Genomic DNA, 27878 nt, shown 5'->3' with positions numbered 1-27878 from the left:
TCTCCATGACTCAATTGTAAGGCAAAACAGGCTTGAAGACCTGTGTATCTCATACCTGTTCCTAATTGTATATCACAAAGTGCAACAGACCGCAGTCTACTCTTAAAATTGTTCTTGGTAAAATTTCAATCAACAACTAACCTACAGGGATCTCAAAATGAAGCAATTGACCATCTTGCCAAAGGCAGCAATGTGCATACTACCATATTTAACCTTGCATAACTTTTCCCAATAACTGTACGTCTCAATCACTTTCTGGATTAGTGGTGCTGGATTAGTGGTGCTGGATTAGTGGTGCTGGAAGAACACAGCAGTTCAGGCAGCATCCAAGGAGCAGCGAAATCGACGTTTCGGGCAAAAGCCCTGCCTGAACTGCTGTGCTCTTCCAGCACCACTAATCCAGAATCTGGTTTCCAGCATCTGCAGTCATTGTTTTTATCTCTCAATCACTTGTTAACCCTTAAGCTTCTTTCCCAACTTCCCATTGAGAATTAAAGGCACATTTGGGGCGGCACGGTGGCACAGTGGTTAGCACTGTTGCCTCACAGCGCCAGGGACCTGGGTTCAATTCCCCGCCTCAGGCGACTGACTGTGTGGAGTTTGCACGTTCTCCCCGTGTCTGCGTGGGATTCCTCCGGGTGCTCCGGTTTCCTCCCACAGTCCAAAGATGTGCGGGTCAGGTGAATTGGCCATGCTAAATTGCCCGTAGTGTTAGGTAAGGGGTATATGTGGGGGTATGGGTGGGTTGCGCTTTGGCGGGTCAGTGTGGACTTGTTGGGCCGAAGGGCCTGTTTCCACACTGTAAGTAAGTAATCTAATTTGTTTCCTTCAGACATTTTCTTCACAAACACTTTTCTCTGGTTAAACTCCAAATAATCATTTTTTGAAAGAGGGTCATTTACTTGGACAACACCACTCTAAACATCAGCTAACCAGACAACCGATGAACAATCAAGACTTTTTCAACCAGTATTTATTGCCATCCTCTAATTTGCCCAAAAAGGCATTGCCCTTTTAAGACAGGGATGAGGAGGACTTCCTTCTCTTGAAGGGTAGTGAATTTGTGAAATTCTTTACTGCAGAGAGCTGTCAAGGCTGAGCCGCCAACTATATTCAAGGTTAACATAGATTTTTAATCAGTAATGGAACCTAGATTTACGAGGAAAAGGCAGGAGAGTGGTGTTGAGGGTTATCAGATCAGCTATGAATTGAAGGTGCCAGTGTTGGACTGGGGTGGACAAAGTTAAAAATCACACAACACCAGGTTACAGTTGAACAGGTTTATTTGGAAGCACTAGCTTTTGGAGCGCTGCTCCTTCATCAGGTGGTTGTGGAGAACACAACCAGCTGATGAAGGAGCAGCGCTCCAAAACCTAGTGCTTCCAAATAAACCTGTTGGACCATAACCTGGTGTTGTGTGATTTTTAACCTAAATCAGCTAATGATGTAACTGAATGGCAAAGGAAACACAATGGGCTGAATGGCCTGCTGTTACTGCTCTGTCATGTGGTCTCATATAGTTTTAAGAATTCCGATTATATGCATGGAACTGAGTGCACTCATACTAACATTAGGTTAGGAAACTGTGGTCTTACCCTGATTGCAGGATTGGTGCCTTGTGGTATCAGCCACCCTGCAATTACATGGTTTAGAGTATGAGTTGTTCACTGCCAACAATCCTTCTTTGTCTATACTTGGCCAGAGCTTGTTTGATGATCAGTAACAGAGGATACACCCACAGTAGAGACTTTCAGAAAAGGCTCCGTTCTTTGTGAACAAGATGATTTTTTTGCACGGCAGTAGTTATGATTACGACAGTCAGTCATGATCACCAGGACTCTTGGGAGCTGTAGACAATACATCTGCTCCCGACAAAGGCAAATATAGAACTCACTGTTTCTGCCCACAGACTGTGTGTGGCATCACCAGATTGGATGGAGCTCAATGTAACACAAAGAATAACTCCTTCAGAAAAATTATCTCACACAGCAAAAATGCCACAAATTCAATGTTTAATGCCTGGTAAAAAAAAAATTTAAAAACTGCAGATGTTAGAAAACAGAAAACAGAAACGGAAATTGCTGGAAATACTCAGCAGGTCAGGTAGCATCTGTGGAGAGAAATCAGAGTTAGCATTTCGGGTCCAGTGACCCTTCCTCAAAACTGATAGTAGTTATGAATTTTTTTAATGCAGAAACTTGGATGAGAGAAGGGGTAAGGAGTAAATGATAAGTGGAGATAGAGCCCAAAGAGAGAGAGGAACAGTTGGTCAGACAAAGAAGTAGATGACAATCAGCCTGGGAGAATGAATAGCTGCTAATGGGGGCTATTAGTGGCTAATAATGGGTTGCGTGCAGTAGCAGACATGTGATAACAAGGTCTACTGTCTGGGGATTGGGATAAGGACATGGGAGAAGGTGTCTCGAGTCCTCAAATTGTTGAACTTGATATTGAGCCCTGAAGGCTGTAAAGTTCCCAAGCGGAAAACGAGATGCTGTTCTTCCAGTTTGCACTGAGCTTCGCCAGAGCACTGCAGCAAACCTGAGACAGAGATGATCGGAGATGCCAGTGTTGGACTGGGGTGTACAAAGTTAAAAATCACACAACGCCAGGTTATGGTCCAACAGGTTTAATTCGAAGCATCAGCACAGCCACTTGATGAACGAGCAGCGCTCCGAAAGCTAGTGCTTCCAATTAAACCTATTGGACTATAGCCTGGTGTCGTGTGATTTTTAACCTCGAGACAGAGATGTTGATCAGGGAACATGGTAGTGTGTTGAAGTGACAGGCAACAGGAATCTGAGAGTCATTTTTGTGTTCACGTCTGTTTTCTCTAAATAAACAGTCATGGTTGGAATTGTATATTTGCTTGCTTGTATGTGATGGACCCATACTGGAAAATGACAAATGCCAGTCTTCAATGGGCATTGACTAAGATGGTCTTCAGACAGGTGGTGTTGAAGTGGTCGGCATCAGGAAACTTAAAGCTCAGTGCAAGCTGGAAGAACAGAATGGATTTTCCATTTGGGAACTCTACAACTTTCTGGACTCAATATCAAGTTCAACAATTTGAGGGCTTCGACATCTTCCCCAAGCTTTCCCCCACCTCCACACACCAGACATTGTTATCACATGGTCTGCTATTACACACAACCCATTATTAGCCACTAATAGTCTCCATTAGTAGCTATTCATTCTCCCAGGCTGATTGTTATCCACATCTTTGTCTAACTGTTTTTCTCTCTCTTTGGGTTCTATTGCCATTGAATGTTTGCTCCCTACCCCTTCTCCCCACCCTATCTTCTGCATAAACAACTTTTTCTAAATTACGAAAGATCAGTCGACCCAAAATACTAAGTCTGATTTCTCCCCACAGATGCTGCCAGACTTGCTGGGTTCTTTCATCAATTTCTGTTTTCGTTTAATGTGTAGTGTTTTGACCGGCAGAAGGAGTGTACCAATTTACCAATTACTGCCTCAGGCGACTGACTGTGTGGAGTTTGCACATTCTCCCCGTGTCTGCGTGGGTTTCCTCTGGATGCTCCGGTTTCCTCCCACAGTCCAAACAAAATGTGCAGGTTAGGTGAATTGGCCATGCTAAATTGCCCGTAGTGTTAGAGGTAGGGGTAAATGTAGGGGAATGGGTCTGAGTGGGTTGCGTTTCGGCGGGTCGGTGTGGACTTGTTGGGCTGAAGGGCCTGTTTCCACACTGTAAGCAATTTAATGTTCAAGTCCAACTCCTCAATGGGTCAGAACACAAAATAAAAATACAGTTACCAAAATGACTAATGAAATAACTTATCTGCATCAGGTTTTGAACAACAAGATCCAACCATCAGGTATCTTAATAGGCACAACTATTGGTTTGTCAGCAAAACAAAACTTATTCAACAAAAATGCAAAAATTGATTAACATGTAATTCAATACTCTTGAGTATAAATGCTTTTCACTTTAATTATCCCCAAAACACACCCAACCTTCAGGAAAAGAAAGAGGAAAAACAACCTTCTTTGCAAAGATGGATGTTCTGAAAAAGAAAATACCTTGGTTAATGGATCATTCTTGAAGGTAAAAAGGATAGAGCGTAGGATGTTTTGAAGTCTGTTGTTACAATTCTCTTGTGTCTGAGATCAAGTCACTAATCATGCATGACTGTCTCTGATGTCTTTCAGATACAGCTTGATCAGTAAATACTATCTTGTCATGTTCTTTCAAATACACTTTAAACAGAACAAATAGGTTTTATCCTGAACTTGACAGCAATGGTTGACATTTCAAAAATTAGAGACATCAGCAAGGTAGCTCGTTCTTAGCAGGCTTTCCTCCAGTTCACCTTAAGAGTCATAGAGTCATAGCATGGAAACACACATCTTGGTCAGCTCATGTATGCCAAGTTTCCCAAACTACAACTAGCCCCACTTGCCTGCATTTGGCCCATATCCCTCTTAACCTTCCCTATTCATGTAGCTGCCCAAATATATTTTAAATCTATATTTACCTTCAGCTGCCACTTTCTCATATTTTTGTGTGAAAACCACCCAGGTTCCTTTTTAATCTTTCTCCTTTCACCTGAAAACTGTGCCTTCTAGTTTTGGACTCTTCCATGCCATGGTAAAGACTTTTGCTATTCACCTTATCCATGCATTTCATGATTTTATAAATCTCTATAAGATCATCCTTCAAACTTCCACACTCCAGTCACCTTATAATTCAAACCCTCCAATCCCAGGAGCATCTTGATAAATCTTTTCTGAACCTTTTCCAATTTTATACCATCCTTCCTCTAGCAGTGCGAACAGAACTGTATGCAGTGCTCCAAAGGTGGCCTCACCAGTGTCCTTATACAATCTCAAAATGAAGTTCTCAACAGCCTTTCATTCAAACGATCAAGATAGCAAGAAGGTCTCCAGATCAACCGGGGTTGACAGCAAGGAAAGCAGGTACTCATATGATTATGAGGAAGCCTTGTCAAAAATAATTTCCCACTGTAGTTAACTCAGCCACAATAGGGTCATTTAAACAGTCCTTGGATAAACATTTGGATGATGATGGGATAGTGTAGGCTGGTGGGCTAAGATTAGTTTACAGGTTGGCGCAATATCAAGGTTCTGCGCTGTATTGCTCTATCTATGTTCTATGTCCACAGTGAACTTTCAATGACCTGTTTTACAGCAAAACCTTCAAGCATTTCTATGAAACTTGAAATAATTTCACATTCCACAATACTTCAAAATGAAAGTCCTCCAAACAATATTAAATATAAAGTATGTTCATAACAGTGGGAAGATGTTACTATGTCATTTCTGTTTGCTGGCAATACTTGAATTAGTTTTTGCTGATTTGGAAGATAATGGCATTTCTGAAAAACGAGACATCTTATTGTGGTTTTGCATCTTGAGGTGCTCATCAGAGAAGCATACAAGTCAGTCATATTGAAGTGTAAATGTTGAGCCTGCTAAATATCCACAAAACCCACCCACCCTTCAGGAAAAGAAAGGAAAAAAAGAGTATTCTTTGCTAACTTCAGGTGGGGAAATCGGCAAGAATGCAAAATTTGAAAAGGAACATCACTGTATTTGGTTGAACATGATCAAAATAAACAATTTTGGAATAAAAACTGGAGCTTTCAGTTCCTGGCATCATTCAGATAATACCAGAAAGTTTCAATCTTCACCATAAATTCTTTTAGTTCTGCCCAATCTGAGCTGTCCATGTACATGGCCCCAATGTATGAACACACACACACACACACAAACGTGTGAAATAGGAGCAGGATATGGCCATTCAGACCCTCAAAACTGCTTCACTCCTGTACTTCAATAAGAACATCAAAGGTCATTCTGTCTGATAAGCTTTGATTCTCTTGTTAGCCAAGATGCTATCTACTCAGCCTTAAAAATATTCAATTACTCCACCTCAAACACTCTCTGGCGAAAGGGCTTCCAAAGATGAAAATTTTCTGTTAGATGAAAAAATTCTTCTTCACAATCTTAAATTAAAAGTCAATTATTTTTAAACTGTGCTTGGTAGACTGGTTTAAACCATTAGAAAGAACATAAGAAATAGGAGTGGAGGTAAAACCATTTGGCCCACTCTGCCATTCAATCATGGTTGATGGGCATTTCAACGCTACTTACCTGTATACTCCCCATATCCCTTAATTCCTTGTGAGGTTAAGAATTTATCAATCTCTGCCTTGAAGACATTTAACGTTCAGGCCTCCACTGCGCTCCGTGGCAATGAATTCCACAGGCCCACCACTCTCTGGCTGAAGAAATGTCTCTTCATTTCCATTCTAAATTGACCCCCTCTGATTCTAGGGCTGGGCCCAAGGATCCTATTATCCCTGCCTTTTGGAAACAATTTCTCAGCGTTCCACCCTTTCTAAGCCATGTGTTATCTTGTAAAGTTTGTAAGTTGGATAGCATGGGATCCAAGGAGAGCTAGCCAATTAAATACAAAACTGGCTTGACGGGAGGCCAGTGACCAGCGGGGTGCAGCAAGGATTGGTGCTAGGTCCGCTGTTGGTCATCACTGACATAAACAATTTGGATGAGAATGTAGGAGGCACCATTTGTAAGTTTGCAGATGACACCAAAATTGGTGGTACATTAGAAGATTATCCAAGAGCACAATGGGATTTTGATCCACTGAGCCAGTGAACCAAGGAATGGCAGATGGAAGTTAATTTAGATAAATGTAAATTGTTGCATTTTGGTCAGATAAACCAGGGCAGGACTTGCATAGTTAACGGCAGGACTGTTTGGAGTGTTGTTGAATGAAGAGTCCAAGGGGTGCAGGTACATAGTTGCTTGAAAGTGGCATCAGACGTAGATAAGGTGGTGAAGAAGGCGTTTGGCAAGGTTGCCTTCATTGGTCAGAGCACTGAGTCCAGGGGTTGGGACATCACGTTACAGCCGTGCAAGACATTGGTGAAAGTGAGGACGGCAGATGCTGGAGATTAGAGTTGAGAGTGTGGTGCTGGAAAAGCACAGCAGGTCAGGCAGCATCCAAGAAGCAGGAGAGTCGACAGTTTGGACAAAAGTCCTTCATCAGGAATATTGGTAAGACACTGGTAAGGCCACATTTGGAGTACTACATACAATTCTGGTCACCATGCTGCAGGAAGGAAGTTATTAAACTGGAAAGGGTGCAAACAACATTTACAAGGATATTATCAAGATTGGAAAGTTAGAGTTATAAAGGAGAGGCTGGATAGACTTGGACTTTTTTCCTGGAGCATAGGAGGATGAGGGGTGACCTTATAGAAGTTTATAAAATCATGAGGGGCATAGAGGTGAATGGCAAGATCTTTTGCCCCAAGGCCGGGGAGTCCAAAACTCCAGGACATGGGTATCAGGTGAGAGGAGGAAGATTTAAAAGGGATCTGATTGGCAACTTTTTCACACAGAAGGTGGTGATTGTATGGAACAAACTGCCAGAGGAAGTCTCGGAGGTGAGTAAAATTGCAACACTTAAAAGATATTTAGACAGGTACATAGACAGGAAATGATTAGACGGATATGGACCAAATGCAGGCAAATGGGACCTTAGTTTATTTTAGGAAACCTAGTCAGCGAGGAGGAGTTGGGCCGAAGAGCATGTTTCTGTGCTGTATCACTGTGAATCTCCCACAAAAGGAAATATATTTTCAGCAACCATCCTCTCAAACACTCTCAGAATCTTATTTGCTTTATTCATATTTAAATTTATAAGAATAAGAAATAATTACAGGCCCACTCCATCATAATTTTCCTCATAAAACAATCCCGATTTAAGGTATCAATTCAGGATGCCTTCTCAGAAATGATTCTAATGCTTTTCTATCATTTTCTAAATGAGTACCAGCATAACTCAATCCAAGCCACTCACTATCCTGACTTGGAAAAGCATTGCTATTCCTTCAGTGTCACTGGGTCCAAATCCTGGAACTCCCTACCTAACGGCATTGTGGGTCACAGAGTTATAGAGTTATACAACACAGAAAAAGGCCCTTCAGTCCAACTTGTCCATGCCAACAAGATATCCTAAACTGATCTAGTCTCACTTCCAGTGCTGGGTCGACACATAAAGATTGTGGACAGAGCCACAGATGTGGCCTCATCAATGCTCTGTACAACTACAGGGAAACATTCCTACTTTTATATTCCATTGGCCTTCCAATCCACTTTCTGTACCTGTATATTAACATTATTCAATTCATCTAACATGGCACAAATTCCTCTGTCGCATAGAGATATGCAATCTTTTTGTTGAGGGAGGAATATGAAACAACGTGTGATATTTAAAGAGATGCCACATAATTTTCATGTTATTAGTGTTTTCCTTTAGCAAACATACAGTTCATTTGCCAAACAATTTTCTCAGGGACACATTCTCGAAAAACCATTTAATAAATTGTTTCACCTAATTAAAAATATTTGTGTTCCGTTTTGTACGAGCAAATTCAAACTCAAATGCCCCCTTTCCTTGCTGGTATTTCAAAGGTGGAAATTATTTCCACCCAAATGGATTTCAACAACAACATTGTGTGCACAGTTAAATATTCAACTCCCAGCCCTGAAATTAGGAGTTAAAATTGAGTCAATTTGGGCTAACTTATTCTTAAGCAATCCCTCTTCTTGAGGGATTGAAGATGACTTACTTCCACTTCTGTTCAATGAGTTAACTGATAGATAACCAATAAGTCCAATATAGGATTGGCAGACTCTGTCACATGCAGAACAAGTGGTGCTTGGATTGATGAGTTGTTTGAGTAAAATGTGAGGTCTGCAGATGCTGGAGGTCAGAGCTGAAAATGTGTTGCTGGAAAAGCGCAGCAGGTCAGGCAGCATCCAAGGAGCAGAAGAATCGACGTTTCGGGCAAAAGCCCTTCATCAGGATGAAACATCGATTCTCCTGCTTCTTGGATGCTGTCTGACCTACTGCGCTTTTCCAGCAACACATTTTCAGCTTTGATGAGTTGTTTGGAAGTTTTTACACCCTCCGCCATATCTTGCCCTTGCATGTGCACATTCCGGATGGAGTCTCATGATGCATTTGGTGCCGTTTCGAATGAAAGTTTGGACGATCACAACCAATGGACTCCCCTAAGTTGGTGAGAAGGTTCAACCTCTTCAAGTTCATTTTGAGTACATCCCTGAGGTGATTCCCAGCTCCCTGAGAGCTTTCTGTCACACTCACATTCTGGGCACAGCAAATATTTCAGGAGTTTGCTGTCAGGCATACTAACAATAATACTGGAGCAGATTTTCAGTCATTAGGTTGGGAGGTTGCCCTGACAGAGGGTATTGCTGTTGAATGAGCTACTGGACTACAGTTCACTACCACCATGACTATAACCAGGTAGTTGCTGGACAGTCACACCATTCCAACTGGTTCACTAACAACTCACTGACCACAATGATTCAGGTTTCAGGTAAGGAAATATTTTCAAATAATTTTAGAGAACATATCTCAAGAAATTCCAGACTATCTTTCTGAAACAGTCTTAAAGACAATCAGATGAAAACTATAAAGCCACAATAGTTAAATGCTTCCAAGTTAAACATTTTATACATCTCTGGGGGTCCCTGAATCAAGGAATGTCCAACTTACAAATGCTTGTACTTTTGAATGCAATCTCAGACTAAGGTGTAATTTTAAAGATCCAAAATACGAACACTTCCTGTAGTTACGATTGGCCCCTTTATATTGTCCTGCACTGTATACAAGTTGACTTGCAAAGAGAGTCCAGAACAGAATCCGTTCACAAGCTGGGCACTCCCTTAAGTGGCTTATTGACGAGGACATCTTGATCCCTTTGAATATTCCATTTTCCAACCTCTTGCTGGTCAAGAGATACTCTATGTATCTGTTTCTCTGACCATAGTGGATCATCATCATCATTGACAGCTTGCTGCTTAGCTATTTGTGACTGGCTTTGTTTCAGTTTTGAATAAACTGTGTGTTTTGAGCGGTTGGTTATAGTTAATGAAGTCTGCAGAGAGTGAGGGAGGTGGTGCTCAAGGATTCCAAGAGCACTGCTTGATCCACTGCTTGATGTAGGAAAGAGCTGCAGTGTGAAAGAGAGGTGGTGCAGAAGCAAAAGAAAACAGAAGCTGCTCATACAACATGGAGGAGGAGGGGAGATAGGCTCGCTATGTGTGATTCACCTTGGGGCGTCTGGTAGCTTTCCTTCAACCTGCTCGTGATTGAGAAGTGTGCGGCACCTGCGATTATCAAAGACAATGTAGAGAATTCTGTCACCTCTTGGAACTGGTCCTGCTACCTTATCACCATATGGGAATGGTTCTGCTAGATGCTGTGACCTTAACCTCCGTACATCAGGATCCTTCCAGGCTAGAATAATAGGCAACACAAGTTGTTGAAATCCTTAATTTGGTCTTTGATTTACCTTTGTCTCAGGTACATAAATAATTCTATGGTAATACAGAACATAAACAAAGAAACAAAGAAACAACACTATCGACAGCATGCTACATAAAATGGTCTTCCTTTATTCAAATTTGTTTCTTGTATCCTAGCCTGATGAATGCAAGGTGAACAACTTCAATTTCATGTCTCCTTTAGCAGTAGTTAAAGTTCTAGATTGAGGAAGCAGTCATAGGGATAGTGGAAGCATTGACGGTTAATGTCTGACTGGAAAGTTTTGACACCATTATTTAAAAAGGGAATGGGAAACTACAAACCTGTTAGTTTGGCGTATATGATATGGAAAGTTTTAGAACATATTAGAAAGGAAGTGATGACTGGGCATTGAGAAAATGGCATAGTCAACAGGGATTTGTGAAAGGGAAATTATGTTTGATAAAATTGTAGTTTTCTAAAGATATTACTTATAGCATAAACAAAGAAGAACCAGTGGGTCTAGCATATTTGGATTTTCTGAAGGGTTTCGATGAGGTCCCACACATTAGGACCTCAGCAAATGCAGGAAGTGAACCCACATTATTGGTATCAGTATTGCCAACCAGCTGTCCAGTCAATTGATCATTCTCAGTATGGCAGGTTGTTATTAATGGGGTAATGCAGCGGTCAGTGGTAGGTCCACAACTGTTCATAATCTCTGTAAATAGTATAGATGGGAGAACCAATTTTTATATTGCCAAATTTGCTCATGTCACCATACACGGTAGGAATATAATTTGGGAAGAAGGTGCAAGGAAGCTTCAAGAGGACTTGGACACATTAAAGTGAAGGGGCGAGGACATAGCAATCAGAATACAATGTAAATAAGCATGATATTTTTGACCTTGGTAGAAAAAATAGAAAGGCAGAATCTCTCTGAAGTAGTGAGAGCTTGGGAACTGCGGGTGTCCAACAGGATCTTGGTGTTCCAGCCCATGAGTCACCGACATCTAACATGCACTTGGCAGCAAACAATTAGAAAGGCAAACAAATGGCAACATTCATTTCAAGGTGAGTTAAGTAGAGAAGTAGAAAAGATATCTTTCTGCAGTTGCACAGTGATTTGGTGACACCTCATTTGCAGTATCATGTATAGTTTTTGTTTCCTTCACTAGGGAAGGATATACTTGGTACAGAAGAAATGAAATTAAGGTTCACCAGATTAATCTCTTCAATGGTCGGACTATTTTATGAAGAGACATTAAGGAAACTTGGGTTGGTATTTTTGACAGCAATGAAGAATGGGAGGCAACCTCAGGGAAATCTGCAAAATCAGCTCAATGTGCTGAACAGTCTACTCCTGTTCCCACGTTCCAACAGGTGTGCAATTCTCTACTTTACTTCTCCCTCCATTTTCAAATGGCCGATGATATTTACGATGTCCCAGAAGCCTTTCCAGAATTTTAAAGACAACACTAGGATGCCCATTACTCTGCAGCCACTCCAATAACACCATGGGGTGCAGTTCATTTGGTCTAGTGGATTCATCAACTTACACTCCAGTTAACTTGTCAAGAAATACTCTTTACTAGTACTGATTTCTATCAGTTCCTCAGTTTCACATTGCTTGTCTGGTATTAGTAAGGGATTTTCAGCATTTTTTAAATCACTTTCCTGGATGATTGCAACTCCATCAACACACAAGAAGTTTGATCCCATCAGGATTCGTGATTGGCGCCACTTCCACAAGCATCCATTCCCTTCACCATGGTCAGCAGCAGCTGCTACAACCTGCACTGCAGGAATTCATCAAAGCTTCTTCGACACCACTTCCAAACCCATGATTTGGAGATGGCAGTGTTGGACTGGGGTGTACAAAGTTAAAAATCACACAACACCAGGTTGTAGTCCAACAGGTTTAATTGGAAGCACGACCTTTTGGAGCGCTGCTCCTTCATCAGGTGGTTGTGAAGTACACGATTGTAAGACACAGAATTTATAGCAAAAGTTTACAATGTGATGTGACTGAAATTATACATTGAAAAATATCTTGATTGTTTGTTAAGTCTAACACCTTCAATACATTAACTGGGCTGAGACCAATTGTTGAAGTTCACTTGAAAACGTAACTTTTAGAAAAAGGTTTGTGATTTACATATGGAAGAAGTGAAACTAACATGATCATTCTAACAGATGAGAGACTTAACAAACAATCTTTTGGTCTTCCAATTACAAAATTTAAACCCACTCATATATTAGTGAAATGAAAACAAATCGAAGGAAGGAAAGCTACTTGTCAAAACAAATGCATTTTACAAACAGATGGTTGGTAGCTCTGTTGACTTTTGCTTTTGTGGTTAAATCTAATATCCACTGGATGACTGAACCCAGGGATTTATTAACATTTCTTTGCACAATATTTCAATTTGTTATGGACTGCTCAGATTTACATTGTACTATGAAGCTTTATTTTTCCTGGAGGGAAAATTAGGTCATTAGTTCTTCTTCCTTTAATATTTGACAGATCGCCAAGAATATTTCTGCTTGAAGCAATACTTCCCAGGAGCAGATCCATGGTCTCGCGAAACTAATGGATGCCACCAGGGGTGATTGAGATCTCAGAATCACAAAAGTGCCACAGTGTAAGTGGAGGCCATTCAGCCCATCATGCCTGCAATTGTTCTATTGCCTGGTGCCTTTCCCCCATATCCTTGCAAACCACATCTGACCAAATAATTAGGTGGCATTGTGGCTCAGTGGTTAGCGCTACTGCCTCACAGCCCCAGGATCCTGGGTTTGATTCCAGCTTCGGGTGACTGTCTCTATGGACTCCCTGTGTGCGCATGAATCTCCTCCAGATGCTCTGGTTTCCTCCCACCGTCCGAGGATGTGCAGACTAGGTGGATTGTCTATGCCAAATTGCCCATGATGTGGAGTCTAGGTGGATTAGCCGTAGGAAATGTGCGGTGATTTATGGGTTTGGGTCTGAGTGGGATGCTTGTTGGGTATGGGCCGAATGGCCAGCTTCCAAACTGTAGGGTTTCAATTATTCTAAATAATTATCCAACGCCCTCTTGAATGCCTCAACTGAACCTGTTCCATTATGCCACTGTCATTTGCACTAGTGTTTTACAGAGCCCCTGCCATATAAGGCTGCTTCTAGTGCATTGGAGGTTGTCTTTATGGTAGGCAGGGGTCAAGTTGGCTTGCCAGGGCATTTAGAGGCTCCATTCCCAGAAATGACCAGGCAGGGGAACTTGGGGTAGGAATGCAGTGTCTGCTGCCTCAACTGGCCACCCAGAGGGGGGCTTTCCCTTCTACACCAGGGTCATTTCAGTTGCTTGCTTTGATTTACACCTCAGATGATAAACCTCTAATGGAGGCAACTACAAAGGGATTCTCAACATCACTCTTCAAGAGAGAAAGAATTCACTACACTATTTATATCACTTAATACACACCCTACCCTCATCCTAAGAATGTCACCAAGTCTGTCTCGACGCCCAAATGAAAGCTTGTGACATCAGGCTCGCAGAGTCTGGCGGGAGGTTTAACAGCTTGTCTCTTGATCCATGAGGTGATGAGATTGATGATACTGCTTTTGTTACTGCCTTGCTGTCTGTGGGAGCCTGCTGTGCTGTCCTGTTCCCCACATTACAACAGGGACGACACCAGAATTTCTGAAGAAGTGCAGTCAATCTGGCCTCAAAATGTTCACCCTGCTTTTCTCCACTCACGCTGCAAGACCTGACCAGTAATTTCCCATTTTGATTCAGATCTCCAGCCTCTGCGTTTCCTGCTTTACTTCAGGAGTGCCTCACCTGCTGTAGAAGCTGACCCGGAAAGGTGCTATATCAATGCAGTATGGTTTTTTTTTAATTCCCAAATAATTTGTTCTTGTTTTGGGGAAATGACAATTTGACATGAATTTCTGCATCAGAGTAATACAAAGAATTGAAGAATAATGGATAGGTGATGGGAGTTTAATTTGATCTTTTGAAATTGCCCTCCCTTCTCTCTCACAACACAGTGCTCAGTCTCTGAAACCTTCATTCATTTAACACCATAAAATTGTTAACTGGCGCCAATGCTGGTCAAACTCTCCCACAGTTTTGTCCTTTCCTCTGACAACCATCTGTAGAATTTAACAACAGCCGTTTCTTGAGGTGGGATTCCTGTTTAATTATTCTTGTAGACTGATGATTCCAAGTCACAGATTTCAATCATATCCAGTTGCCCATCTTTAAAACACTTCCGAAATGACTTGCAGCTTGGAATCAGTGTTGCATATCTAACGGTGTTAACATTACCCTGCCTTCATTAACCAGATCCCGAGCAAAAAGAACACAGATATCTTGCTTGTGGGAGAGACGTTTTAAGCACACTGTAGCTGTCCTGCAAGACAGCTCGCCGATCTATCGTTTTAGTCAGCAAAAATGTAACGCAGCACTTTCAAATATTGTGTTCAGGAACGCATAATGGGTGCCCAAACTTCCCTGAGAGATCTATGTCGACAACGGGGACTGTTTAAAGACTTTTGGAGCGACTGGATATAAATTGCAGCGGGAAAGCTACAGACTGAATGTGGTTTGCTACTTTTTTTGTTGTTGCTTTCCCTCGTTGCAATTAATCACGCCTGGTCCCAAGGCAAATTTTACTTTCATATTCCCCCAGTGTAAACAAGATCCTCCCAAACTACCCACTCGACGTTTCAACAGCAAATCTCTCGCTGCTGCCTGAAGAATGAGTTTTCACATCCTCTTCCACTTTACTGATTTTCTTTTTTTGGTTACGGTGAGAGAGTTCAAGAGAAAAAGCAGGCTGCAGGAGATGTATAAGAGAAAAACAACTTCGCCTTACCCTGCCGTGCCTCGGAGACAGCAATAAACCCCCGCCATCAGCTGTCAGGAACAGCTCATGCCTTCAGACCATCTTCACCAGAGTCAAACACAAAGGGCTGCTCAGTGGCCTTTCAGACGGGCTGGGGTGACCACACTCCCGAGCTGGAGCACACGTTCTCGCAGCTCAATGCACTCCCCTCTTTCTAAACTCAAACAACGCTGGTGGTGGAGTGACTGAGCAAAGCATCAGCACTGCAGGGTATAATCAAACTGGACTCATGTAAATACATCAGTGACCTACCTCTCCCCTTTCCCCCCTCCCTCCCCCGGACACTAGTCCTTCCTCCTCTTCCCTCTCCTGTCATATCTAACAGACCACACATGTTTACTGCCAGACACTGCCCTTATCTATCCAGTCAATGTATTTCCCCCCTTTTCTCTTAAAATAAAATTGCCGAGTGTCTTCGCCAGATTTGAATAGATGTGGAACTGCACGCGGTGAGTGCCCACAGACTTCACTAGAATTCCCACCCACTCAGTGCAACCAGTTTTTGTTTTATTTTAAAACAAACACACATGCCTTCAAAATGTGACTTCAATTATCAAAGCAAAACACTGAGCATGATGGAAATCCGAGATAAAAACAGAAAGCATTGGAAAATACTTAGCAGGTCTGGCAGCATCTCTGAACAGAGACTTGAAATGTCACTTGAAACAGAGACGGGATGGCCGAGTGGTCTTATCACTGGACTGGTAATCCAGAATTTCCAGCAACACACTCTCAACTCTGATCTCCAGCATCTGCAGACCTCACTGTCACCTGGTAATCCAGGGAAACAGGCCCTTCAGCCCAACAAGTCCACACCGACCCTCCAGAGAGCAACCCACCCAGACCCATTCCTCTACGTTTACCCCATTCACCTAACACTACGGGCAATTTAGCATGGCCAATCCACCTAACCTGCACATCTTTGGACTGTGGGAGGAAACCAGAGCAAACCCACGCAGACACGGGGAGAATGCACAAACTCCACACAGACAGTTGCCTGAGGCTGGAATCGAACCTGGGACTCTGGTGCTGTGAGGCAGCAGAGCTAACCACTGTGCTACCCATCATGTTCTGGGGACCTGACTTTGAATCCTGGCGTGGCAGATGGTGGAATTTGAATTCAATATTAAAAGAAAGTCTAGAAATAAGAGTCTGATGATGACCATGAGACCATTGTCAATTGTTGGGAAAACTTCATCTGGATCACTACTCTCCTTGAGGGAAGGAGGTTGCCATCCTTACCTGGAGAGACAAAAAAACTGCAGATGCTAGGATCCAAAGTCCTGAAGAAGTGTTAATCCCTGAAACGTTGACTTCTCTATCTCCTGATGCTGCCTGGCTCGCTGAGCCATCCTGACCTGGTCTGACCTACATGTCACTTCCAACCCACAGCATAACTCTTAACTCTTATAATCAAACTGGACTCATGTAAATACATCAGTGACCTATCTCTCCCCTTTCCCCCCTCCCCCGAACACCAGTCCTTCCTCTACTGAAGAACTCTTAAATGCCCTCTAGGCAACTAGGGATGGGCAATAATGCTGACCTAGCCAGTGACACCCTCGTCCCATGAATGAGTTTTAAAAATTGACATACCATTCAAAGCCTGGAGCTGGAAAGTGGGACTATTGTAGCTTTAGTATAGTTTTTGCTGTACCCACTCAATGGGCCTTACAGACTCTTCTGTACTGTACGATTCTATAAGACACAGTGATAAGGTTTCACTTTGATGACATCTTCAGAACTGACAAAAGGTCATTGACCCGAAACTTTAGCTTAGTTTCTAAGCTGCTGAGTATTTACAGCCTTTTATAATATTTTTATGCTACGTTCATTATATTTTGTATTTCCAATTGAAGCACATTGCTCTGTTGTTTTCATATTAAATGAAAAATACAAAAAGGTATATTACGCTTGAAAACTGTTGTGTCAGTTATTTCCCTGAATCATGGAACCTTTGAGGATAATTTTATCTTTGTGATTCTTCAGGCTTCTCTTCTCAATAAGACTGGATTGGTGATGTTTTGGGTGGCTTGTAAGGGTAGCATTAAGAGACAGCCATATAGTCAGAGGGTTCAGAGGGTTCCCTTGATTGCAAGGCATTTTAAATTAACTGGGTTCTTAAAGCAACTTGCATCCTTTCTTGTACCAAGTCCAATTTGCCCATGACCTTGATATTCCACACTGACTTCATGTCTGAAGATGTTTTGATTATACAAGTCTCACTTTCAATCATGCTTCATGTCTTCATGTCTCCCTATCTCGGTAATGTCTTCCATCTGTACAATGGAGGGAGTTCAGAGGAGGTTTGCAAGAATGATCACGGGGTTGAAAGGCTTGTCATATAAGGTTGAGAACTCTGGGTCTCTAATCGGTGAAGTTTAGAAGGATGAGGGGGAATCGCTTTCAAACTTACATAATACTGAGAGGCCTAGATAGCGAGGACAGGGAGAGGATGTTCCCACTAGTAGGAAAGACTGGGACCAAAGGGCACAGAGTGAAGGTTAAACATATTAGAACTGAGATAATGAGGAATTTCTTCATCCAGAGGGTGGTGAATCTGTGGAACTCACTGCCACAGAGGGCTGTAGAAGCCAAGTCATTGAGTGTATTTAAGACAGAGATAGACAGGCTCTTGATTAGTAAAGGGATCAAACATTACAGGGAAAAGGCAGGAGACTGGGGTTGAGAAACATCAACCACAATAGAGTGGCAGAATTAACTCGATGGGCTGAATGCCTAATTCTGCTCCTACATCTTTTAGTCTTATGGTCTAATCCTCCAGGATCTCTGCGCTTCTAATATTCTAGATTCCTGCATGTCCAAAATTTTCATTGTTCCTTCATAAATGACCATGCCTTAGGCTGCTTGGGAGGTGAAAGTCCCACCCTAAGCCTCATCCTATTTCCTGCTCCTCAAACATGCTTTTTTGAGCAAGCCTCTGGTTGTCTATATCAGCATCTTCTTTATGTGGGTCAGTGCCAAATTCTGTCCATTCACAATCCCCTGAAGCATCTTGGGATGCTTTATTACCTGAAAGGCACCATTCAAATTTGTTAGAATCGCTGTTGAGGAACCCAAGAGACCAGTGTCATGAAATCCCATACAAAATCCTTTTAAGAAGGAGTTAGATATAGTTCTTAGGGCTAAAGGTATCAAACAGAATGGACAGAAAGCAGGAAAACAATACTGAGCCGGATGAACGGCCATGATCATATTTATTGGTAGAGCAACACCAAGCAGCTGTATGCTTTAATCCTGCTCCTATTTTCTATGTCTTTTTGAGAGAGCAGACAGGCTTTTGGTTAAACATCCATTTTTTGTGAAAGAAAATCACCACCAACTGCACTGGAGTGCCAGGCTGGATTACTAGCCTGACTGCATTTTGGAAGATCCAAATCAAGAGCAAACTATACAATAAATGGAAAAATCCTGGGGAAAATTGATGTACTATCAGATCTGGGTGTTCAGGTCCATTATTCCCAGAAGGTGGCAACACAGGCCAATAGAGTGGTCAAGAAGGCATACTGCATGTTTTCCTTTATCGGACAGGATATAGAGTACAAGAGTTGGCAGGTCATGTTACAGTTATATAAGATTTTGGTTCGGCCACATTTGGAATACTGTGTACAGCTCTGGTTGCTACATTGCCAAAAGGATGTGGATGCTTTGGAGAGGGAGCAGAGGAGGTTCTAGCTACGAAGAGAGGTTGAGTAGATTAGGATCATTTTCATTAGAAAGATGAAGGCTGAGGGGGGACCTGATTGAGGTCTACAAAACCATGAGAGGTATAGACAGGGTGGACAACAAGAAGCTTTTTCCCAAAGTAGGGGACTCGATTACTAGGGACCACAAGATCAAAGTGAGAGGGGATAAAGTTTAAGGGAGATAAGCGTGGAAAATATTTTATGCAGAGGGTGGTGGGTGCCTGGGACGCGTTGCCAGTGGAGGTGGTGGAGATGGGCACGATAGTAACATTTAAGGTGTATCTCGACAGATACATGAATGGGCAGGGAGCAGAGGGATACAGATCCTAAGAAAATAGGCGACAGGTTTTGATAGAGGATCTGGATCAGCACAGGCTTGGAGGGTCGAAGGGCCTGTTCCTGTGCTGTAATTTTCTTTGTTCTTTGATTCATGTATTACAGCTGTGGCAACATCAACAGATTGCATTTATATTGTTCCTTTCACATTCTAAAAGATTGAATTACTCCTCACAGAAGCCCGCTGGTGGTGTTAAGGAACAATGGTCAGATGGGTCGAAACAGACAGAGATCCTGAAGGGGCTGCAGGCTTGGAGAAGGTTGCAGACAGGGAGGGGGCAAGGCGAGACCTAGGACACGACAAAGGTAAGACTTTTAAAATGGAGATGTGCAGGGATCAGATGAACCCACTACCCAAACATGTCAATGAACATAGAAGAGATGGGTGAACAACTTGTGTTGGGCTGCAGGGTAGGGATAATTGCACTCATGGATTAATAACCTCTCCAACAGAATCGCTTATACGGTTGTGACAAAGATCTTATTCAAAATAAATCAGGGTTTTGAGAGCTGGAAGGGTCAACCACAGCTCATGAATCATGAACAACTCATACTGGAAATGGCTCTGAAAGGTGATACTGTACATTTTACTTGATGTATTGAATCAGATCAAACTGCTTTCAAACCAACAACTGAAGCTGGGCACTATACCTCAGGAAGGATATACTGGCTCTGGAGGGTGTGCAGCACAGATTCATCATAATGACACTAGAGGTAGAAGATTTAAAATATGACAAACAAGGCCACTTTTTTAATTGCTCGTGGGATGTTTGCATCACTGGCTAGGTCAGTCATTCCTGATTACCCTTGAGAAGTTGATGGTGAACTGCCTTCTTGAACCACTGAAACCTTTGGGGTGTAGGTGCACCTACAGTGCAAGTCGGAAGGGAGTTGAATTATTTGGACCCACTGACAGTGAATGAACAGTGATATCATTGCTGGTCAAAATATTATATAGCTTGGAGGTGAGTTTACATTTTCCTGTTCATCTGCTGCCCTTGTTCTCCCTGGTGATAAAACAGCTTGGAAAGTGCTGTCAAAGAAACATTGGTGAATTGCAACAGTGCATCTTGTAAATGATATACACTGCTGTCATTATTTTGAATCAGTTTGCTGCAGCACACCTCCGAGAAAGGTGGGACTTGAAGCTGGAACTTCTGTCTCAGAGATGGGGATACTACCACTATACCACATGACGCTTACTGTTGCCACTATGTGTTAGTGTTGAAGTGAGTAAATGTTGAAGGTAGCGGGTGGGATGCCAATCAAGCAGCTTATTGTGTTCTGAATGGTCCTAAACTTCTTGAATATTTTTGGAGCTGCATTTGTCTTGACCATTGGATAATATTCTGTCACATTCCTGGCTGGCTTTGAGGAGACAGGAAATAACTTATCTACTCTAGGTGAGAAATCCAAGCCTCTGACCTGCTTGTGTAACTACAGGTTGATTCAGGTCAGTTTCTAGTCAACGGTAACCCCCAGTATGTTATTAGGGGGGATTCAGTGATGACAATGCCACTGAAAACAAAGACATTAAGAGTCTCTCTTGTATCAGATGGTTTTTTCCAGGCACTTGCGTGGCACAAATGTTCCTTGCCACTTCTCAGCCCCATCTTTGAAAGAAAGAGTCTTAGAAAGCCCAAATCTAAAACATTGTTCATGACAGGGATTATCATAGAATTTCAAAACTGAGATTGATGGATTTTATTTTTGCTGACAATTCGGTCAATGTCTTACTCCATATGGACATGTGCTGCTTCAGGAATGAGGGATTATGAATGGTGCTGGGCATTATGTAATTGTAAGCGTACATCCCTATTTCTACCCTCAGGATAGAGCGATGAAGCAGCTGAAAATGTTTGGGCATGGTACTCTACGCTGAGGAGCTCCTGATCAGCACCATATCTAGCTCCTTAAACACTCACTTCCTTCACCACTAGTACACAATTGGTTATATCATATACAAGATAGGCTACAACAACACACTAAAGTTCCTTCAGCAGAATTCTCCAAACCCACAACCTCTACTAGCTCGAAGGACAAGGGCAGCAGATACACAGGAACAGAAACGGCCTCAAGTTTCCTTCAAATCACATCCCACCCTGACTTGGAGCTATATCGGCATTCCTTCATTGTTGTTAACAGTAGTGGGTGTAGCTACAACACATGGACTGCAGCAGTTGAAGAAGATGACTTATTACCACCTCCTTAAGAGATGTTACCATTGGGCAATAAAGGTTGACCTATCTGCAACGCCCATGTCACATGAATCAATAAAAGTATCAAATTACAGGTTGTGTGATTAGGCCTGTACTGCCTTAAGTATTGAAATTTAACAGGTAATCTCATTAAAATGTTACATTTGATTAAAGTCATTGATGAGCCAGATTGAGAGATTTATTTCTCCTGATAAGAGGAATCCAGAACAGGTGGGTGTAAAATGTCACAAATGAATTTTCAGGTTTGATTGAAGCAAGCAGTTCATTCAATGTGAGGGTATTCGAAATTTGGAACTAATTTCCACAAAAAACAGTTCAGGATCATTCAAAAATTTTAAAATTGTGACTGCTCTACCCAAAACTGCAAGAAATTACAGAGTTAAGAACACAGCATGAAAACCAGCTTTCCTTCCATTGATTCCGTCTACACTTCCCGCTGCCTCGGGACAGCAGCCAATATAATCAAAGACTCCCTCCCACCCTGGTTATAGTCTCTTCCACCCTCTTACATCAGGCAGAAGATACAAAAGCTTTCTGAAGCATGGAGAGATAAACTAGAGGAGGGTGGAGGTGGGGAGAAAGTCTATGCTACTTTCTCCCCACCCCCACCCTCCTCTAGCTTATCTCTCCACGCTTCAGGCTCTCTGCCTTTATTCCTGATGAAGGGCTTTTGCCCGAAACGTCGATTTCGCTGCTCTTTGGATGCTGTCTGACCTGCTGTGCTCTTCCAGCACCACTAATCCAGAATCTGGTTTCCAGCATCTGCAGTCATTGTTTTTACCTAGCTATAACACTATATTCTGCATTCTGTTCTGTTACCCTGATGTACTTCTGTAAGGTATGATTGGTCTGGTTAGCATGCAAAACAATACTTTTCACTGTATCTTGGTACATGTGACAATAATAAATCAAATCAAATTGAATGAGGGATTTTATATTCTAAAGCAATTTGGAATTTGGTACAAAGGTCAGCTGTGGATGCAGATCAACCATGGCCTAACTGAATGGGGGACCTCTTGCCCCTATGTTCCGTAAATGCAGATCTTACATTTCAAAACCCCACTTTTGGTGCAGTGTATTACAATGATTGTTCATTTTTGATATCCTAGTTACAAATTCTGCAATTTCCTGAATCAAATTTCGTTTTAAATTGAGGTTTGCCAGATTATGTCAGCTCATACAAAGTTACTTCATTCAATCCATAAGGAAGGGCTTAGAATTTTCAAAACAACATTTGATTTTCCAACTTCTACTCTGTAAACTATCGCACCACACTATCGTGAATCTTATGTCTGTTGCTTTTTTCAAATAAGAGTAAATTAACTCTGCCACTTCTGTATTATCTATATAGATTTAACAGTGACATTTTATCTGTGTAAAATGTCAATGGAGAACTTAAGGACTGAATAAAACTCTGCATCTATAATTTACCGGTGAATGAGTTACAAATGATTACATTTGTGACCCTAGTGAGTTTGTTCCATTAACAAATCTGCCCTGCTGTCATACACATGCAGTTAGCCCACTGTCATCTGTGAGTCAGCTAACAATATCTCTGAAGTGAGAAGATTGGTGATTCAAGTCCGACTTCAGGACTTGAACGCAAATGATATTAGAGAGAGAGTGCTACACTGTGCTAAAGTGAGAACCCATCTGCCTTCTTAGGTGGAAGTAAAAATAGCCACTGCAGTAGTTTGAAGAAGAACATAGAATTCTCCTAGGCATGCTGACCAACATTTATCTCTTAATCACCATCATCCCAAGAGATTAATACACTGCTGCATTTGGGATCTTGCTGTGTGCCCATTTACTGTCACATTTCCTACCTGAAACATTGACTGCAATTCAAGGAATATTCAGTTAGGAGTTACATTCTTTGGGATGTTCTGTGTTTACGAAAGGCGCAATAGAAAGTTTTTTGAATTTCTTTTTCTGCTCCAGCCCAACCTTCCATCTCAGAATCACATTCTTATGGGACCACTATTCAAAAAGCAACCGAGCAACAAAGATTGGTGCTTAATGGGCCTGAAAGAGGGCAGTTATAAACCATCAGCTAATGGCTTCTAGGGGCGGCACGATAGTTAGCACTGCTGCCTCACAGCACCAGGGTCCCAGGTTCGATTCTAGCCTCATGTAACTGTCTGCATGGGGTTTGCACATTCTCCCCGTGTCTGCATGAGTTTCCTCCGGGTGCTCTGGTTTCCTCCCACAGTCCAAAGATGTGCAGGATAGGGTGAATAGGCATTGCTAAATTGCCTATTGTGTTAGCTGCATTAGTCAGAGGGAAATGGGTCTGAGTGGGTTACTCTTCGGAGGGTCGGTGTGGACTTGTTGGGCCGAAGAGCCTGTTTCCACACTGTAGGGAATCTAATCTAAACTCTATTGAGGGGGACCTCTTGTGACACAGTGGTAGTATCCAAACCCCAGGTCCAGGTTAAATCACCTCTGGACAGGTTGATTAGAAGTCAGAGCTCTATTGAGAATAATCTGCCCAATTCCCCAACTTTCATTAGATAATCTGCAAGTATCAAACAGCAAAATGCATTTAATATTTATATCTTTTTAATCAGCCCCATGATCTGGAAAATATTGTAGCAAAGTGGAAATTTAAAGAAAAAGGAGAGAAGCTGAAAACAGTAGACAGTGCTAGGAAATTAGTTTTTACTTTTAAGTGAATCGAATACCACATGTTTTAAGAAGCTTGAACTATTTTAATATTTCATAGTTCACAGCAAGGTCTGTAGCCATAGAGAACAGAGAAGCTACTCATTAAGTTAATGAAAGGAAGTCGTCCATCAAACATGTGTAAACATAAGGAATTATCAGCAGGAAGATGAATGTTTTCCTGTTGGTTGAAATACAAGATGTCGAAGATGGGGGCGATATTACGAATACATTACTGGGTTAAATGTATTTTTACAAAGTTAATTTCATTCTGCTTTAAAAATAAGTCATTGAACATTACAGCTAATTATTTGATTGGCTGTTTCGCTGTCGTTCATACCTTGATAAAGGAAACTTGCACTGTTTGTATCATTAATTTGGGTTTCCATCCATTTGCTTGCAATAAATAAAAAAAACTGTGACCTCACTGACCTCTGAACTCAAACTCTTGACACTGTTTCCTGATAAGTCAAGCTGCATGTGAGGAGGGGAGTGAGTACAGGGAAACCGCAGAACTCCATCATTCAGGTGAACAGCACCAGCTCTTTATATTTATTAATCTAACGATAACTGTTGCACATTTATGAATATTAGAGATGAGCCATAGAATCTTACAACATGGAAACAGACCCTTCAGCCCAACTCATTCATGCCAACCAGCTTTCCCATACTGCATTACTTCCACTTTCCCTGCATTTGGTCAATACACCTCTAAACCTTTCCTATCCACACACCTGTCCAAATGTCTTTAGATGTTCTAATTGTACCCATCTCTATCACTTCCTCTTGTTCCATAACTGCACCACCCTCTGTGTAAAAATGTTTCCCATCAGGTCCCTTTTAGATCTTGCTCCTCTCACCTTCAACCTATGCCCTCTCACTTTGGACTCCCTTACCCAGGGAAACCATCTTGTCTATTCACCTTTTCTATGCCCCTAATGATTTTCTAAACCTCTATAAGATCACCTCTCAGCCTCCTACATTCCAGGGGAAAACATGTCCCAGCCCATCCAGCCTCTCCACATAACTCAAACTCTCCAGTCTTGGTAACATTCTTGTAAATTCTTTTAGCACCTTTTCCAGAATAATAAGATCCTTCCCAATGGCAAGGTGATCACTTACGTACACAGTACTCCAAAACTGGCTTTACCAATACCTTGTACAACTGCAGCATGACGTCCCAACTCCTTGACTCATTGCTCTGAACAATGAGTGGGGATGAGTTTCAAAACTGGATAATTTGGCAGCAGAATTGTCTTATGTGCAAGTGCTGAGGTAACTTAATGCTTGAAGTTACTCCACACATCACAACTGAATCTATTTTCCAACGTGACTTTCAGTTCAAACATTTATTTCTGTCTTCACTGACCATGTGGGAGGTAGCTGGACACACCTTATGGAAGGTAAAAACAATGACTGCAGATGCTGGAAACCAGATTCTGGATTAGTGGTGCTGGAAGAGCACAGCAGTTCAGGAGCAGTGAAATCGACGTTTCGGGCAAAAGCCCTAATGGAATACATTCGTATTCATTCCAAGAAAATTGATTAAATCTATTTAGATACAAGCTTTTCATCTGAACTTTGCTCAATTTCATTTCAGGGTGGAATTTCAGTTTTGTATTGAGGGAGAACTGCATTGCCAGAAGTTCCATCATTTGGATAACACATGAAACTGAGGTGGTGTCTGTCCTCTCAAGGTGAATGCAAACATTCAGGGAACAACTTTTTGAATAAGAGCACAAGTGTTCTGCTTGATGTTCTGACCAATGTTAACTTAAAATTGCTGCTGATACGAACTTGCTAAGTGCGAACTGGGTGCTGTTTGCATCAACAGCGGCTACTCTTCAAATAAAAAGTTGTGCTTCACTTGACATTTTGACATTTCCACCTTTCTTGCAAGGTGCTACGGAAATGCAAGTTCTTTCCATTTCTTTTCTTTTGGATTTGGTCAGCTGGCATGCAGGTCCTTGTACTCCTCCACCGGCAGAACATAACAACACGACGGCTGGAGGAGGAGCGCCTCATCTTCCGCCTGGGAACCCTCCAACCACAAGGTATGAATTCAGATTTCTCCAGTTTCCTCATTTCCCCTCCCCCCACCTTGTCTCAGTCGGTTCCCTCAACTCAGCACCGCCCTCCTAACCTGCAATCTCCTTACTGACCTCTCCGCCCCCACCCCACTCCGGCCTATCACCCTCACCTTGACCTCCTTCCACCTATCCCACCTCCATCGCCCCTCCCCCAAGTCCCTCCTCCCTACCTTTTATCTTAGCCTGCTTGGCTACTCTCTCTCATTCCTGATGAAGGGCTTATGCTCGAAACGTCGAATTCCCTACTCCTGAGATGCTGCCTAACCTGCTGTGCTTTAACCAGCAACACATTTTTAGCTGAAGAATTCTACCGCACATCAGTACACATGTTCTCCCGTCTGTGCATAGGATATTATTATAGGTTTTCCTCTTAGATAATCGGGCAATTTCTCACTTTAGCTTGCATAATTACAGCTGCAGTGTTGAGAAAAAGACTTGGATTTTGCATTTTTAACTGAGATTAAGGGGAGAGGTGGAGCATCTGGCAGAGTTAAAACTTCTGAAGTAAGTGTGTGTTTTTCTCAATGACTTGGGGGAAATATGTTGGGTTTCTAGTCCATGATTGCCCTGATATTTCAAGCAACAAACTGGTTCTCAAGCAATAATGACACACAGCCAAGTCATAAATCTCATTGAAGGAAATGGAGTCAGTGAGTATTCTCTGGAGAATATTCTTCAGAAGAGCATGAAACTTCATTATGACCTCTGCTCTGAACTTTCACCCTGAACTTTCTCTCTGATGATATCAAACAGAGCAATTCTCTAAATTCCAAGAGTTGCCTAGAAATCTTGAAGTATCTCCTACTTTCATACATTTTAATTACTGATTAAAAGTAATTTAAATGCCTTGTTCCACAGATGCAAACCGTTACATTGTTCTTTTAATTACAAGGCAGAATGTTATGCACTGCCAATGCATCACAATGACACAGCATTTAATCTTATGGCCACCAGTTTGCCTGAGCTGTACATATGCTCACTATTAATTTGAAAAAAATGAGTCATCTTTAGACCTGAAAATTATACACAGCAGTTCCATAATGCCTGGTTCTCACAGTGGCGAAAGTTCTTTGTCTTGTAGTTTTATAACAGCATTTCTGGTAACAAAATACAGGGAGTGTAACAAAAGTCAGGATTCTCCTGAGATGGCTGTGACCAGCTTCCTTTCCAGCCTGCTGGTCTCTTCACCGATAACACAGCTGCTTCATGTTGCAAACCTCATTCTTTGATGTGAGATAATTGTGGGAAAACAAAAGTCAGTGACAGTCACTCACAAATGGTCTTGTAACACTGGGTATTCTACTGGTGTCATTAATAAGACTGCTTACTTCCACTTTTGCAACTCCATACCATCTCGAACCTTGCCTCAGCTCAGCTTGCTGTCAAGATCCTTGTCACTTCTGATTTTCAGTTTTCCAAATATTCCCCTAGTTGCTCTCCCATTTTCCAATTGAAGACATCTAAAGCTGTGTCAAAACTTGTACCACATTCCATTTATCAGTCAACCCTACGCTTTCTTATTTGCATTAGCTTCGATTAAGGCTTTATGTTAAAATTCTAGTTTCTGTATTTAAATCCCCCCATGACCTCCTTCTCTCTGTGACATTCTCAGTCCTAAGAG

General features: G+C 42.0%; 1 protein-coding gene across 2 annotated transcripts in view; it reads right to left on the bottom strand.

The window, feature by feature from the left end:
* The window catches only part of zgc:66433 (uncharacterized protein LOC321250 homolog), a 198590-nt gene that overhangs the window by 145080 nt on the left and 25632 nt on the right, over window positions 1-27878 (bottom strand). Inside the window, exon 1 of one of the 2 annotated variants that reach the window (XM_060832405.1) lies at window positions 15212-15437. The exons of the other annotated variant lie outside the window; for it this stretch is intronic. Coding sequence (XP_060688388.1) covers window positions 15212-15249 — 38 coding nt within the window. The 5' untranslated portion in view covers window positions 15250-15437. Of the gene's footprint in view, window positions 1-15211; window positions 15438-27878 lie in introns of those variants that run through there. 2 annotated transcript variants of the gene reach the window in all.

Source organism: Hemiscyllium ocellatum, chromosome 11 (assembly GCF_020745735.1).
Source record: "Hemiscyllium ocellatum isolate sHemOce1 chromosome 11, sHemOce1.pat.X.cur, whole genome shotgun sequence".
Classification (NCBI taxonomy): Eukaryota; Metazoa; Chordata; class Chondrichthyes; order Orectolobiformes; family Hemiscylliidae; genus Hemiscyllium; species Hemiscyllium ocellatum.
Note: the sequence above shows the minus strand (reverse complement) of the source record. Positions and strands in the feature narration are given on the sequence as shown.